The following is an 18026-nucleotide window of genomic DNA, read 5'->3' on the forward strand; positions in this document are numbered from 1 at the left end:
GAAGCAGACTGCCCCAGGCTCGATCCCAGGACCCTGAGACCATGACTGAGCCAAAGGCAGATGCTTAACTTACTGAGCCACCCAGGCACCCCTATTGCTTACGATTGATTACAATATTTAATAAAGATGAACTCTTTTGAGGCTTCTTTTTCCAGTATATGTTAGTTACAGGATCAAGGAAGTAGGTAAGGCAGAAGAATTTTTAATCCTTTTGAAGTAATTAATAGGTCAAAAAAGACCTATTTGGTCTCAACCAACCTTCTGGTTTGAGCCTCTTAGGACATTAAAGGGGAAGGGGATAAAAAATAGCAGCTATTCTTGAGGATCATAGAATAGCTAGCAGCCCAACTAAGGAAAAATGGGGACAATGATAACGTTAATCTTCTCTGAATGAAGAAAACTGGAAAATGAGAATGACATTACTAGGGTAAGAACAGTAGCATCACCACAAAAATCAGTGTTTGGCTCTTCTATTCATTGAGCAATGTTAAAGGCTCGTTTCTGTGTGCCAGTACCTATTTACCATAATGCCTATCATTTGGCAGGGTCTTAATAAATGTTAGTGGGAGGAGAACAGACAGGAAAGGGAAGGTAAATGAGCAAAGTAAAATAGTGGAAGTGTAAGAGAAGTAGTGTCTTTGTCTCATTCACATTTGGATCTGCTATCTCAGCTGTTCGCATGCAGAAGAACCTAATCTGCTGCTAACTGTGTAGCATAGTGCTGAATAGTTGGAAATTGATTTAGGCAGCCATAAATGGGCTGTGCCTACATGTAGGCAGAGTAGGAGAGTGTCTTCTGGGTATGTGTTTAGGGGCGAATGAAGAAGAGTTTCTTTGTGGTTCAAAATAATATTTCAGTCTGTTTGCTAATGCCAGATATTTCATTTGAAAAAAATAACCTCTCATTCTATATTAGGAGGAGGATGCAAAATATAAAAAAACCTCAGAAGAGTTAAATCACACTGGTTCAAAGTCACACTAAGGTGTTAATATCAAACAGAAATCCTTTCCCAAGAGCAGCTTTTGATGGAGAGGAGGAGAAACAGGGGACAAGGATGTACTCAGAAGAGGCAGAGTACCAAACACAAACAGTGCCACAGGAACACCTGGGATGACATCTCTGAGTATTCTAAGTTTTATGGAGATAGAAGCTCTTACAATGGAGACCTCTTTAATAAAAACAAAATGAATTTGCGCGTTTTAGAAACTTATCTGACCACATGAACACAATACGAGGGCCCTTCCCAGGACACCAGCAAAGGCTTGTGAGAGTGGGAAGCTGAAAGTTTGAGCTTCATGAGCTTCCCAGTAAATTAGCTTCTGTGACACCACTTGGCTGTGTATCTGCAAATGGGACAGTATGACCCAAGGGATCTTCAGCTCTTTTCTTTCATATAGAAGACACTAATAATAAATAGGCGAATCTAGCTAGAAAGGTACATTTACCACAAAAGAGTTTCAAAGTTTTAGTTGTTGGGATCTTAGGAACAGTATCTCCTTGATTGTTAAACACAAATAATTTTTAAATGTACCATAAATTTAACAGCAGCTTAGTGGGGGAGATAGGAGATAGGGTAAAGGGCTGACAAGTTTCTTTTGATATGGACCATGAAAAACATTCTGATACCTTGAAAAAAAAATTCTGATTTCAAAACGATTAAAATGTGGAAAATGCATCATTAACTTACAGAAATATAGTAACCATATTATCTTTTAGGTTACAAATGCCATTTATTGAGTGCATCAGATTTTGCCAACCCATTGAAGAAACCAGTTATTTGCTCAAGGCCACCAGTAGGTAAAATCAGAATTCCAGGCCAGACCCACTGAACTCCAGAGCCCACACTCTCACCCCATACACTCTTCTGCATCTGCCATACTTATTAGCCATTTGTTTTATAGCCCATATAATATCTATATTCCTAATCACTGAGAATCAGGAAGACTTTTAAAGAATACTGAATGTCCATGGTGAAAGAACATCAATTTGACCCCATGATCAGATCATCTGGGGTGGGTGTCCTAGATGAATTAAATGAAAGCCGTATACCCCAATGTTGGGTAATGTCTAATATTAGCACAGTATTAGACACTGGAAGAGGACAGGGCTTTTCAGGGAGTGATTTGCATCCATTCACTGGGCTACATTCTTATATCTCATGTGCACAGGCTTTTGGTCAATGCACAGTGAAGTCTAGTTATGTGCAGACAATGACAATATGAGGATATGTGCTGCCTATGGATACTTAGAGAAATGGCCCTGGGAATAAATTGTGGTTTGGGGCAAAAGCTCCTTCAGGAGGAAGAGGCAACTTGGGTGACCTTCCAATTTTCCACATGGAAGTGGGAGGATTATAGGGTTTGTCCTGAGTGAGAGGAAATTATTTCTGAGGCTGATAAAGCCTATAACTTGTCAGTGGGGAGACTGTCCAGTTAAGCCTGGGGATTGGTTCTTCATGGAAAAGAACTGGGAAGGAAGAGTCATTCTTTTACGTCCAGTCTCTCCCTCTACTAGCACTTATCCTTGAACATAGCCTTTGCTTTGGGATTCTGTAAAATCCACTTCATCTTCTTGCATATGCTAACACTTTCCTTGCCTCCCCTATGACTATATCTTTTTAGTGTATGCTCTTATTTTAATTTTATGTTTGTTGCAATTACATACAGCTGCTTTTCTGTGGTTGGAGATAACAAGAATAGAATGCAATTTTAAATCCTAAAAATGTCACAGAAACAGAAACCACAAATTAAAAATTGATCTGATACCAAAAGAAAATGGGTAAATATGGCATTCCGGAATAGGGAGATGATAAAAAGAAATTATACGGAAAAAAAAACTAATGAAACTGACAGGAAGTACATCAGACAGAAGAAATAAATCAGGAAGAATGTGATGAGATATTAGAATGGCTGAGCTCAGAATAGCCCACTTTGTCTACCCTGAGAAGGACATACTAAATACGGAGGCAGGTTAGTCACCCAGAAGCTTCTAGGTCTCTTCAAATGAGAAAATTTGATTAGAAAGTAGATTGAACCCTGAACTGGAATTGTAACAATTTGCTATTTGCTCTTATGGTTTTGAGGTTATTAGTTATCTTTACTGAAACTTGGCCTTTTCATCAGTAAAATATCATCCCCCTCATTTATTAACAAATAAGTTATTTCATTATTGTATTATTTGACAAGTATTTAATAAGCAAAGTAACTGTCAAATGACATGTCAGATTCTTAGATATTTCTACAAGGCAGGTAAAAAGAGAAAAAAAATGTGGCCTTCTCAAGCTATTTATAGTATAGCATGGAAGACAGATAGATAGGCAAGCAGAAAATTACAATTTAGTTTAATAAGGTCAAGGTCAGAGATAAGTTTGAAGAACTTTGGAACCCAGAGGAGAAATGAATTAATTTTCTAAAGATTTGAGGAAAGTTTCACAGAGGAGGTAACATTTTAAATAAGCCAGAAAAAAAAAAAAAATCAGACAATGTGGATGAGGCGTGGGTAGGAGAGGAGGCAATCAGTTAAAACCTAAAGGAAGGTCTATAGTTGGAAAATAGTAAGTCCACTCTGTGTGGTGAACCATAGGTCTTGTGGGGAGGGAGGAAGAAGAGGCCGCTCAGGGGTCCTTGTGAAAGATCTAAGATGCCAAGTTAAATGAAGGCAGCTGGCATGTATGCTGAGGGCTGGTGGTTCTCATCGTCATTCCACCACATCTAACATACTCCCATGAACAAATCAGTAAAACAGACTAGGGATTGTGTGTATTTACTGGCTCCTTAGCCTTTTTTCCCTATTAGGGAAACATTTCATAATTTTGGTGAATTAAAAGAATGTTATTGTAACATCTTAGGATCCATTTTTTTTCTTTTTTAAGTAAATCATTCCTTAGATCACTGCTTTCAATATGATCATAGCACATATCCCAGTTAACAGCACAGACCTCTGTGAGCACGTGATTGAGTGCTTCTGCCATTAATGGGGAGCCAGTGAAGGTTCTGAAGCTGAGGAGGGACCTGGCAAGTTAACAAATGGCAGCGTGAAGGATGAACTTGTGGACGAAGAGATTAGAGGTGGGAGACCAAGGGAGGAATGATAAGATCCAGGACTCAGTGAGGTAGGAGGTGGCAAAATGGAATAACCCCTTCCTCTTCCAATATGGTAGGTAGGCTAGAGTCAAAAATACATAAGAAGGATGGACAGAAACACAGAACATTACTGAACTCTGACCTGGACCTCTAGTAAATACAATAAGAAACAAAGAGGCAGGGGCACCCTGGAGAAGAGCCCTGTGCATAGGCGAGGTTTAAGAAGCTTCCTGAAGCTATTTGCCTTTCTCTAACTGGTGATCAGGGGACCAGTTCTGGTTACTCAGAAAGCTACTGCTCTTCCCGAAGTCATGAGGAAGGTTGATTTCCAAGTAGATGAGATGCTGGAATTAATGGACTCCAGGTTCTTTTGGAAGTTGGGCCTCCTGCCAGGGCTGATTAGCCCAGCTGGCCTGTCCACTATTCCTGTTTTATTGCTTCCTTTCTCATTAAGGAAGGTGTTGGGTTTGGATAACCATAAACAACATGTCTACTGCTACAGAGCTACCATCTCTTGCACAGCCAGTGGCTAAAACCAGGCTCTCAGGAGTTTTCGAAAGACTTAGGTCACAGTTTTGGAGAAACAGGAAAAGGAAGCCCAGATTTGAAAATGTGCCACATAAATGGTTATTTTCTTTTTTGTTTTCTTTCTCTATGCCAAAAAAATTTCACAGTGGCAAGGAAAATAAAACTTTAAAAAATAAAATAAAGTAAAATCAGAGCTGTTTTTCCTCATTCTCTCTTCTGTCTCACCCCTGCTCTCTCAAGTCTCACCCCTGCTCTCTCAACACAGCCACATGGAACAATCCTGATGTCCTCAACCCCCGAGATGGGAGGAAAGGGAGTTGGAGGCTTCCTTTTACATCAGCCTGCCCCCAGCAGGGCCAAGTAGTCTGAGCAGCCACTGGCCACTTGTTGAGCTGTTCTGTGGGTTCCTCACTACTTCCCTTGTCCACCTGAGCCCAAGGGCTGAAATCTTGTGGGACAACAGAACCCTTGAAAGGGAGCCAGTCACCTAGCCCTTCTATATCCTCACCCTAGTAATCTCAGTGCTTAGATTTCTTCCCTCTCCCCAGGCAACATGTTCTTTAAAAGGACCTTCACTGGCACATCATTTCTCACCAGGAACTGTACCCTTGTTCTTTCCAGTCCAGCAATTTTCTCTCTTCCAGCACAGGGAGAATCATATTTACTCAGAAAACCACAGTGTTGAACTATAGCCCTCAGTTTCTTAGAGTTTCACTTTCTAAGGGAATTTTGCAGCTGGTTCCAACAGCTTTTCCTGATTTTTTTTCTCTCCTCTTCTGCCCATGCTGATTTCTTCCCCAGTCCCAACCAGTCCCAGCCTCAGGACATCCCCAACATGTCACCATGATGGTCTTTTCTGCTCATGGTAGACACACAACTCATCAAACCTCTCACCATGTCCCAAACAGCAAATGCTCAGAAACTCCTTGTTGATTTGTACCAACTACTGCCAGAGCCTTTAGTATTAATACTTTCTAGGAAACTCTCCCTTGCAGAACATCTCATAAAGCTGGTTTTGGTTGTACATAAAAGTCCTATCTCACCATATTTTTTGTTCACCTGGCTTGTCTAGAAAAGGACGGGAATTACTCCTGTGCTGAGGATTGATAAATGAGCTACTCTAAATGCTAATTATGTTAATATGAATTATCCATGTGTGTTTTAAATTTTAAGCAGACCTTTTCCTGCTAGTTAATATACATCTGGGGTCCACAAACATGTCCGAAAGAAAAGGAACCAACTCTAATGTTAGATTGATCCAAATCCAACTCAATGTGCTTTAGACAAGTAGCATGGTCTAGGTTAACATTTGGCTGATTTTAGGAACTTACCAATAAGCCAGATACCTTTCCCAGGGCTTTACAAATATTTGATCATTTAAATATAAAATGTTCTGAGGTGGATATTATTACTATTCTGATTTTACAACGGAGGAAAGTAAAGCACAGAGAGGTCACACAATGAGTAAACAATAGAATCAGGATTCAAACACAGGCAATCTGTGTGCAAAGCCCATTCCCCTAACCACTACTTCACGCTACCTCACCAATAATAGCATCTTGTAGATCATGTGTTACAAATCCCCCTGTGAGACAGAAGAGAATTCAGATGAACTTCTATTTATATGGTGTCTATGTCCCTGCAAAGTCTTATGCATACAGTATTCTATGAATCAACCATTTTCTGGATTCAAGTCCTCATTTAAAAGAGCTAGACTTTCAACTCCTTTTGGAATATAACCATCTTATACAAATTGATGCCACCTTCTGATGAAATACTTATGACAAATGTCCTCACAGGATAGGTGGTAGGAACATGATTGTCTCCTTATCTTCAATATCAGAACTTTATAATAAGCTCAATACATCATAAAATCCTCTGGTCTCCAAATCTCATTAGATGGTGATTTGCCTTTACCACTTCTGGGATTGTTGGATTCTGTATATAAATTACCTGGTAAGCAAGGCATAATTCCCTTTCCTTCTCTGAAATTTCCATCTTTCAAAAGTCAAGAGAGAGGAGACCCCAGGCCTCATATCCTGAGCGTTAGCAAATTGACATGTATTGGTCTTACCTAGATCTTTAGTGCCATTGTAAGTTTTCATGGCATGCTTTTATTTTTCCTGATCTACAAAGTTGTTTTTGTATTCAAGGTACTGCTTCCAGTTCTTAGCCCAGTTCAGTTGCCCTGTCTTAGGTCATATAACTTCTTTAAAGAGTGGCAGTTTCCTGTGAGCTTGTACATGGTCAGGTTTGGAATCGTATTGACTTCTTTGTGCAACTAGAGCACCACAGCCCCCAATTAAACACTCACTCTGTGCTGGGCACTCTGCTAGGAAGTACATACAAATGATACAAATGATATAGGATCCCTGCCTTCACAGGGAGGGACTTTTAGTAAATACAATAATAAATAAGAGCTAATAGTTCAGAGTTTCTGAGAGTAGTCCATAGATTCCTGGACTCCTTTGTTGGGTCATAAATGATAGTTCAGAATCCTACCACCAAACTATAACTATGAATTATCAGTCTATTTAGCATTAGTTCATTTGAATTCATGCATCACCTTAGGTGGACCCACATAAATGTTCATCTGCTATGTCTATGCCACTTTCTGTAGCTCTCAGGATCTTCCTGTGATTGGTCCAATTTATCATTTGACTAGTAGTCAGAATCCTTGACTCAACTTTGCCAAGTATTATTCCAGCTCATGGATGAGGAAATTGAAGCTCACAGTGATCACAGAAATAACAGAACTTCAACATGTCTGTCACTTCAGTTTTATTTTTTATGTATATATGATCTCATAATATGAAATATTGTCATAAATCACTTCATATTACTTTCTTGTATAAATACCTCCAATAGCTTTCCATCACTCTCAGCATAAGAAATATCCATCCTTTCTTCTCTGACCTTTTTTTTCCTATTTTGTTTTATTTTATTTTCATAATGATAAGTGTGCTCTTTAATCCCATCCTCTATTTCCCGTATGCCTCCACCCATCTCCCCTCTGGTAACCATCAGTTTTTTTCTCTATAGTCAAGAGTCTGTTTCCTGGCTTGCCTCTCTCTTTCTTTCTCTTTTTCCTTTGCTCGTTTGTTTTGTTTCTTAAATGCCACATATTCCACATTCCCTTACTATACTCCAGATGGTCTTCTCTTGGTTCTACAAACCTGTCTGTATATCTTGTCCTTTTTCTGTGCTCCCTCTTCACTCAAGTCTAGGCTCAGATACCACCTTTCAGAGGGGTGACCTGAGCATAGCTAAAGTATCTACCCCCACCCCTCCTGCCAAGTCACTTTCTATCAGATTATTCTGTTTCATTTTCTTCCTAGCTCTTATTATTTCTAAATTTCTTTTCTTTGTTCACTTTTTATTGTTAATATTTTTCCCCTTAACTAAAATATAAGCCAAAGAGACCAGAGCCGTGTTCTGTTTAACTCGATGCTGTATTTCTACCCCTAGAATCCATTTAGCATATAGCAGGTATGCAAGTATTGGTTGAGTGAATGAATAAATGCATTTGATAATACCTTAATGTTTTGTGATGGAAACCCTAAGCCCCTTGCTAGACTCATTTTTAGATATTCTCCTTAGGTAATTTCATCTACTCCAATGGCTTTTTCTATCTCTCTCACTATTTACCTCTAGCTTGATTCTTTTTTCTATCTCTCATATTTGTTGTTTATGTAATTTTAACTTTCATAATCAGAGATACTCTTGACTGTTGAGAAATAGGAGCCAAGGAGGTTGGTATTAATATCACAAAATGCTAATACATTTTAACACTTTATATTTTAGAAGGAGCTTAGTTTTCATCTATTTTCAATTCATGGCTTTGCATGTAGATGAAGAAAGTTCAAGATAATAACAAGCCCAAAATGTCACAGCCAGTGTGTGCCAGAATCCAGAACTTCCAGGGTACTGTTTCCACTGTAGTTATCTGCCTATTAGATGCTACCGCTCCTTTTGCTAGTGACACCACATACATGCACACATAGAGTTTTATTTTTGGAGATAAAATTCACATACCCTGAAATTGTGCATACCCTTTAAAAGTGTGGAATCCTATAGTTTTTAAGGTATTTACAGAATTGTGAAACTATCTATTTAATTTTAGAACATGTTGATCACCCTTAAGAGAAACCTCATATCTGTTTGCAGTCATTCTCCCCTCCCCCAGCTCCCCTACATTCCCCCTCCCCTTCTCCAGGTCTTGGAAACCACTAATCTACTTTCTGTCTCTGCAGACTTGCCTGCTCTGGACATTTCACGTAACAGAATCATACAACATGTGGCCTTTTGTGTCTGGCTTCTTTCACTTAGCTTAATGACTTCAAGGTTCATCATGCTGTAATTTTACCTTTTTGTTTTGCTTAAGCCCTTTTCTCTAACTGCCTTATTTTAATATCTGTCTTTGAGCAAAAATTAAACTCTGAATATCCTGGAAGCCAAAGGCAAAAAAGAAAAACAGAAATATGTTACTCTACTCCAGTTAACCATAAAGGAAGCCCACAGTTTATCATGAGCACAGAGTTTTTGTAGCACTACATTTTGAAGGGAGCCATCAGTGCAGTCCAGTTTCCCATACAGCTCTGTCTTTTGATCATTTAAGGTGTTTTTCTCATTTTCTTAGTCATCCTATCCTTCCAAAGGGAAGTGGGCACCATAAACCGTATGGAGAAGGGAGAGAGAACTACCTTGTGGTGTCCTCAGTGGCTCTTCATTTTCTGAGTACAAAGGGGGCATTCTTATTTAATTTTTAATAACATTGTAATTTGACCTCCACTTTTAATTCTCAGGATCTTTCTTCCATTCTTGATCACAATCCTTTCTTCCAACTCAAATTTGTGAAATATTTTTACAACTTACTTCTGAAAGAGTCAAGCACTTTGCCAACCCTGATTCTAAAACAGGTCTCAAATAATACAAATACTCTCGTAGATGGGGGAAGAGTACAAGCAGTTATACTTAGGGAAGGATGAAAAGAGGAATATGATTGTTTGCTGATGCCTGCCTCTGGATTTGGTAAATGGCAAGTTCTAGCATTTATGCTACATCTCACATTATTTTTTTCTTTTTGGGGATCTGAGATGCAGAGAATTAAATTAAAATCATGCTTCTCAAAGACAGCAAACTATCATCAGTTCATGCAGAGCCTTGCTTTTGTTTTAATTTTCACCTTGATCTCTAATCTCTGCTGACATCTACCTCTCTTTTATACATGCCTCTTTCTGCATTTGATACATGTCCTTAAGAGACATGTGTCTTTATAAACTAGTTAGTGTTATTAGATGTGAGTGAGTAATTACACAAATAATATTGTGACATAAATCTCATTCTGTTGCTATTTTTTTAACTCCCCACTAAATCTTTAAAGCTAATTCATGTTGCTGGATTTACATTGACTCTCTTGCTCTAACTGCTGCATGTTTTATGGTATGTATCCAACACTTTTTACTTTTCCATTCCTTTAGCAACAGAAACCTGTCTCAAACAAGAACATAGTGAACATCCTCATACTTGACTCCTTAGAGGCCATAGGATTCAGATACACTATTGTCTTTATACAGCTCCTCTTGTGCATGACTGGCATACTCTCAGCCCTACCTCCTGTACTGACTATTGCTGCAGGGCCCAGAGGTGGGCAGGTGCACAGGCTGTCACCAGCTTGGTGCCCATGGGATGCGGTACAACCTCACTTCTTATTTCTTGCTCTGGGACTTCACCAAGGCAGAAATACAGAACTTGGGGAACCTGCTCAACACTCATGCCTACACAATTAAGTGGGGCAATGGGGAGGGGCAGGGGTTCAGCCCCAAGACCATTCTTGACCTTTTGAAGGGTAGGAGCCAAAGGATAAATATGCTTCTTCTTGAATTCCCTTGGGAGAAGTTATGAGACGTAGTTCATAAGACTCTTACCAAATTTCCTGTGAGGTTGGGTACAAGTTTCCAATAGTGGTTGCCAACTTGAAAACACATCCTGGTACTGGTTTTCCCTTTTCCCTGATTTAGACCTTTAGTTCCTCATTCCAGCTCCCTGTTATTACTTCCCAAATGAACTACCTGTAGATAAGCCTTTGTCTCAGGCTCTGCTTCCAGGGGCTATCCAGAGTACAACATTATCCCTAAGTATTGACACACTGCTGTCTAGGAGATCTGGGCCCTAGTCTGGATAGTTTGCCCATCTCCAACTTGAAGACCAGAGACTGGGCCATTTCAAAACTAACAAGAAGCTTTGCCTCTGCTTGGAAAGCTCCTGAGGTAGGATCTTTCACCTGTGGATCGGTGATTTTTTTTTAGTACTTACTGCAGTTATTTTTAAAATGTGGTTGTAATATACATACATGCCCTGGTGATTATACTATATTTCTCCCAAATATTGACCTCTGCCTTCATGATTTATGACTTCTGATGCATGGGCAGTAGACTCATCCTAGGATGTGCCATAACAGAGTATTAAGAAAATTTCCTTCTCGATACTTGTTAATATGGAAACATCATATGATTTATACTTTCCAATGAAGGGTATTGCAGTCAGCTTAGGTCCTAGAAAATGCACTTGTTCTCATTGTCATATTTTCACTTGGGTTTACTTAGGGAAAAAGGGTCATTTTTTTAATTGATATACATCAATGTTAATGCCTGTATGCGTGTGTGTGTGTGCGCATGTGCGCGCACACTCATATGCACACATGCCAGCTCACTGTGTGGGGTGAATCATCATGAAGAAACACAGACTGTGACTACCCACCTGGGAGCAGGGTATCAGCAGAACTCCCTCAAGAAATATGTCTTCCTTCTCTTAAGGAACAACTTTTAACAATTTCTTTTTTTTTTTTATTTATTTTTTTTTTATTGGTGTTCAATTTACTAACGTACAGAATAACACCCAGTGCCCGTCACCCATTCACTCCCACCCCCCGCCCTCCTCCCCTTCTACCACCCCTAGTTCGTTTCCCAGAGTTAGCAGTCTTTATGTTCTGTCTCCCTTTCTGATATTTCCCACACATTTCTTCTCCCTTCCCTTATTTTCCCTTTCACTATTATTTATATTCCCCAAATGAATGAGAACATATAATGTTTGTCCTTCTCCTTTTAACAATTTCTTATCCCCTTCTGCTTTTGTTGTGTGAACAGGTGGTTAATACATACACCCCAGGAAAGAAGATTTGGCTTGAAGGTGTGGTGACCACCTCAGCTGGAGGCACAAACAATCTATCAGATTCCTATGCTGCAGGATTCTTGTGAGTAACATGTGCAGTTTCACTCCCAGGGACTTTGTAGAAAGAAGGATAGTGAAGTGGTACTGCTCATTATTCTGCCTCCTGGAGGGGGAGGTTCATTTCCCATTAAAAGTTCCTTATCTGTTCCTTTGTGAATGGCTGTAACCCATTCAACCAACAGTGATGAGTGACTTCTCTAGACACTAAGATGACACAACAGACATCAGAGCAAAGATAGTAGTAATAAGAGTAGTAGTAGTGACCATGACAGTCATAAGACTTTTATTTAATATCTATAGTTCATAGTGCAGACAACATATAATTTCTCATCCAGTTTTCACCATAGTTCTAGGAGATAGGTAAGAGTAAGATTGGAGGAACAGAGACAGGAGATAAGAAAAGGTGTAGGAGATTACTGCCATAATAATAACAATTTTAACTGTATGTGCCACATGCTTCTGAAGTACTCTCTCTATATCTAATAATTCAACAACCAGTGATACGGATACTATTATTTTACAACCACCCAATGAGATGGGTATGAGAGCTTGGACTCAAGCCCAGGCAGTCTGCTTCATGGTCTAGCCTCTTTATCACTACCTTAGACCATCTTTCTTTCTGCTTCACACGGTCTGTTCAAGAAAAGAAGTGATAGACAGGCAAAGAGATCAGGAATTTCTCTGACTGGGAGAATCAGGAAGGGCTTCATGGAGGAAGTAGCATTTGAGGGGAACATAGAAAAATTAATTTCTGTAGGTAGAAAATGGTGGTGATGGTGGAGGAAAGCATGAGAGGCAGAAGGAACATTATGGGCAGAAGCACAGGGAGGGGAAATGAGTCATGTGATAAAAGCCTCAAGAGCTGCAGGGATGTAGTGAGGGCTGCAATGAGGTGGGGGGCAGGGTGCTTCTCCACCAGTCATGAGGCCTTGTTCTAGACTCAGTGGCAAGCCACTGAAGACTTTGGTGGAAGAGAGAAACACCATCTGACTTGTGTTTACACGTTGGCTTTGGGAATAGTATGCACAAGAATGTGGAGAGGCAGGAGATAGGACAGTGGATTTGAAGGCTTCTGCAGTTATCTGGACAATGACTTATACCAGAAGCATAAAGGACTCCACTTGGCCAGCCAGCATTATGTGGCAGGGACAAACCTCTCAGGACCATAGACTAACCAAGTGACCTGGTCCTGTGCCACTCTGGTCCTGTGGCCCTGACTTTTGCTTAGGGAAGTTCCTCCTAAGAACTGAGCTCTGCCCTCAGCTTTGTGTTTCCTTACTAACAGCTGTTTGTAATTATACACATGAAGTTTCCTTCCATTAAGGCAGCTTCTTGAATACATTTGTAGAGGACAAATCAGGGCAGTCAAGCAGATTGTTTCTGCAGATGGAATCCTGGAACATGCAGATGAAGATAATGAGTCGAAAGAATATCTGATGATACGTTGGGTCTTCCATGCGTGTTCTCAGCACCTAGCCTTGAGTGAAACAGAGCAGTTGTTCCATTAGCATGGTTCAAGTGGGTGAAATGGGATGAATCAGCATTTGATACAGTGGTTCTGAGAGTCTTCTTTCAAAAATACAGTCCTCACCAGGTTTCACTGTGAGCTGTGGAGCAAGGGCGAAAAGCTAGTGGCAGAGGCCTCTCAGAACCAGCAGAGAATAATTAAAAAAAAAAAAAAAAAAAAAAGAACCAGCAGAGGAATGGCTGTTGCTCAGCTGTCAGAGACAGACTCTGCTGCTGAGACAATGAGCAGCACCATTGTTCTGAGTGTTTTCATGAGCATTCCTCCCTTCAGAGAATGATGTGAACTGAGAAACACTACAGCCCTTCATAGAGGGAGCTGGAAAGAAACCTGCCTTTTCACGAGCACTAGACAAATATCCATGGATCAGTGACTCTGTAAACCTAGATTAACCTAGCTGTTCAGGGTTGGGTTGTAGACTAGGTATCTCATGTGTGGTGGACACAGATCAGATGAGAACTAGCTCACTGGGCTCCTGGTCTTCTCTCTTACCTCTTTATCACCCATTTGCTCTCCCCTCTGCTGGCAGCACCCAGCAAAGTGTCCTTTGAGTCTAGTTCTCCAGGGAGCATAAATTGCTTTCTAGGGGGACAAATAAAGCACTCTAAGAAGCTCCAGAAGACTAGTACAACTGCTTGGAAAGAAAGCGTCTTCAGGCTTTTTTTCAATACATGGTATAATGATGAGCCTACTAGGACACTTGCACATTCATGCAAGAATCAGAATTTTCTGATTCCAGGCAGGGCTTTGAGACTCTCTGATGCACTACAGATATACCCTTGGCATACTGCTGTGTCTCCAGTATCAGTAGTGTCTGCCACCCAGCCAATAGTCAACATATTTTTGTGGAATGGAAACTACTGGCTGCAGTAGCATCCTTGGTAGGATGTATCAGTTGTCTTGCGACTTTTCACTGCTTATGCATGAAAGGGAGACTTGAAACATCATTTATTTCCCCCTCTCAGAGAGCTTATTATTTACAAGCGGAAGAGGAAGACAACTTCCTCTAACTGTTCTACTCTGAAAAGCATGGGGAAGCAGGGATTCTGGTCATAGTCATTTTGAATGCTCTAGACCCCAGATGTGCATGTAGGATGTGGGTTTAGAAAGGAGGGTACATATTTTTCCCTCTCACATTAGAGTTCCTTCAAAAACTCCCTATAGTAGCAGGAAAAACCCCTCCAGATTTACGAGTTAACATATTATTTGTTGAGTATATATTCTTTTTGGATCACTGTTATAAGGTCTACAGAGATCATAAGTAGGAATTTGATACCATTCCTATAAATGAGTACAGGTATTTATGTACACAGTGCTTTACAAATGACTCACATATCATTTGTATATCTATCCTCAATACTGAGAAGCATTTTTATATCTCCTCAATACTGAGAACAAGGCCTGGCATTTGCAGCTGATTAATTAGTGTTGTTGAATGAGTGATGACTGAATGGCAAATGGGATATTTTAAATACCAAAATACAGTCCTGTATGGATATTCAGCTGCTGCTGCTGGATATGATTACGTATTTACTCATCATTTTGTTTCTTCATTCAGCAAGTGTAGGTATAGAAGGGTGAATAAGACATACTTGTTTTTATAGATAAATACTTGCTAGATATAGATCCTAGTTTTTAAAAGATTTTATTTATTTATTCATGAGAGACACACAGAGGCAGAGACATAGGCAGAGGGAGAAGCAGCTCCCTGTGGGGAGCCTGATGTAGGACTTGATCTCAGGACTCCAGGATTCTGTGCCAAAGGCAGATGCTAAACCACTGAGGCACCCAGGCACCCCATATAGACCCTATTGAATTAGTGCTACATTGGTGGAGAGACCATTGATTTAGTGCATCAACTCAGAATTCATGTTATGGTTCTACCCCAGGATATTTGTACTGTGTCTCCGTGGTTAAAGGAAAAACTAAATCAGCTATCCTGATTTCACGGGGTTGGTAAATTAATAAAAATAATAAAGGCAAGTAGCTTAGCCATGTGGTATTCCAAAAGTAATTTTAGTTCCTAGGTTGCAATGTTGCAGTCTGAACAACAACAACAAAAGTTCTGTTATATAATTGTCAGATTTTCTTTTTTATTTAAAACTTTTGTTTTTACATTTTGCTTTGTTTTGTTTCTATAATCTAATTGTCAGTAAATATTTTTTAGTTTTAATATAATTGTTGATGTGAAAAAGATTGTTAATAATATTCATTTATAATATAGAAATTAGCAATGCTCTTTATTCCAGTAAAGAGAAAGTTTAATTCTACAAATCACTGGTTTGGAGTTCCATATGGTTTCAAATTCGGAAAATCATGGCTATGCATAATTTGTTCTTAGGATGCTGAATAGTGATTCTCAAAGTTCCTTGAATCTAATTTTATCTAGATCAATCTAACATAGAGTCTGAAGCACCTACAGTGTGCTGGGAACTGATATAGATGTTTGGGTACAAAACTAAAACATTGTGTCTGTTCTCAGTGAGCTCCTAACCAACTGGGGACAGCAGAGAAGTAAGGAAGTAATTATCGTGGGCTGGCAGAGGGTGTAAATGAGTTCTGTGAAGGTACAGAGGAGGAAAGTACTACTGTTGGCTGGGCTAGCAGGATTTAGAAGATGACACTTGACTTGAAGATGAATAGATGGCAAGAAATTTGCCAGATGAGGTGGGTTAGAGGAAGGGGAAGGGAATTCTAAGCAGAAGTTAAAAAACGTATGAATACTTAGGTGAATATGCAAAAGCATGGTGAGTTTGGGTAGCCTCGAGTAGTTATATGTGGCTTAGAGCTAGGAAATGGGAGTTTAGGGTGAGAGAAGGGAAAAGAAGTACAGATGAGGACTCACATGTACACTCAGGAAAGATTGTGAATGCCTTATCTTTTATACTATTTAAGACTGAAGCTCTCAGTCACATTTATTATATATTATGTATTATTACAATTAGAAATTTCCCAAAGTTACAGAAGTAGGAATACAAAGAGAAAATTAAATGAATGGGTGAATGAGTGAATGAATTGAATGCATAAATAATAAAGGCAGAGCTAGCAGTGGGTGTTGGAAAAACCAAGAAGGAAGTACTTTGGAAGGATTGCACACCCTGGAAAGTGGGTATTTGGCATAGTGGAGTATGTGATAATGTATGAGCAATGCAGGTCCTCCATTATGATGTGTAGCATAGTTGAAGTTCTGCATTGTTAATTACAGTGCCAAGGAAATTATTATTGCATTGACTGCTGACAGTGGTATATGAGGGATGTAAATGGCTGGACCTTTCTTGCATAGGTCATAGGAATATGTGAGTTAGAGTCACATGAAAGGTACATATACATTGACAGGGTGCAAGCAGGGAAGTTTGAATGATGGAGAGTGTAGTGTGTATTCTCCTGTGATTGTGTGTCCTATAGCCGGGGGGCAAGGGAGATGATAATTGGGCTTATAAGCGGCTAGGATATTCATTTTATTTGTTAGTATTACAGGGGTAGGATAATTCATTTGCAACAAAATATTTTACATTTTATTTCCCGGGACCTCTGTTTCTTTTCCTATAAAATGAAGAGGTTGGACTTGATAATCCCTAAAATGTCTTCCAACTGTGTACTCAATGCTTAAAATAATCTTCTCCTTTAAAGTACTATGTAAATTTCATGGTGGGGGTTGGTGTACGTGTGTGTGTGTGTGTGTGTGTGTGTTAGCCAATCGCTATAGAGCTTGTTATATTGCCATTTTTAAGATGTATTGATAAGGCATTTTTTTCCTGCTTTTTTTTAGATGGTTGAACACTTTAGGAATGCTCGCTAACCAGGGCATTGATGTTGTGATACGACATTCATTTTTTGACCATGGATACAATCACCTTGTGGACCAGAATTTCAACCCATTACCTGTAAGTGTATGATAAAGATTCCCAACTCCTCTTCTATGTCATTCAGTTATTTTGACCACATCTTGTCCATACTGGGAGAATTCCCCCTCCCCCCGTAATGAGGTAATTTCATAAATTGGACAGAAGCATTCATGTCTTTGTTCTCTTGACCCATTTTACAGACTTTGGCTTCACTACACACACACACACACACACACACACACACACACACACATATCTATATATACACACATATATACATATGCATACGTATGCATGCATCTGCATTTATACAGTTAATATATTTATATACATTTATATATTTATTTACTACAAATTATTTTAACAAACCTTGTGCAGTTGAGATTCCACATCTATTTGTGGCCTTTTTGAACTCTGCTTGAGAGTGAATTTTTCCAGATTGTTTTTAATGCTAATAGGACACATTAGTTAACGTCAGATGCAACATGTTGAAAGCAGATGGGAGCGTGTTGGCCAAGATCAGATATAGTAGGAACCCATCTCTTAGGGAGTGGCTGAAGTACACTTGCAGTTAGGTGTTGATTCCTATATGACAATGAGGGGATTCACCCTCATATAGTTGGTGAACTTCTCTAGGAGAGAGAAGGGAAAGGAAAGCTAAAGAAGATTGGCAAGAGCAGAGATCTTGATTTGTCAGGGGACTGTATTGACCAATCACAGAAATCCCACTTAGTCAAGAGAAGCTGCACTCATCAGAAATACTACATGGGTCATCCTTTTCATAGACATCATGGTCATGGAGAAAGGTCAGGCTC

General features: G+C 39.5%; 1 protein-coding gene across 4 annotated transcripts in view; it reads left to right on the forward strand.

Moving 5' to 3' along the window:
• Nucleotides 1–18026, forward strand: part of HPSE2 (heparanase 2 (inactive)) — a 627272-nt gene that overhangs the window by 477592 nt on the left and 131654 nt on the right. For all 4 annotated transcript variants that reach the window (XR_013368097.1, XM_077878048.1, XM_077878047.1 and 1 more), the window contains 2 exons: nucleotides 11757–11863; nucleotides 17136–17250. Coding sequence is in view for 3 of the 4 variants with exons in the window: in XM_077878048.1 (XP_077734174.1) it covers nucleotides 11757–11863; nucleotides 17136–17250 (222 nt within the window). In the remaining variant the exon portion in view is untranslated. The remainder of the gene's footprint in view (nucleotides 1–11756; nucleotides 11864–17135; nucleotides 17251–18026) is intronic.

Source organism: Canis aureus, chromosome 29 (genome assembly GCF_053574225.1).
Source record: "Canis aureus isolate CA01 chromosome 29, VMU_Caureus_v.1.0, whole genome shotgun sequence".
NCBI lineage: Eukaryota > Metazoa > Chordata > Mammalia > Carnivora > Canidae > Canis > Canis aureus.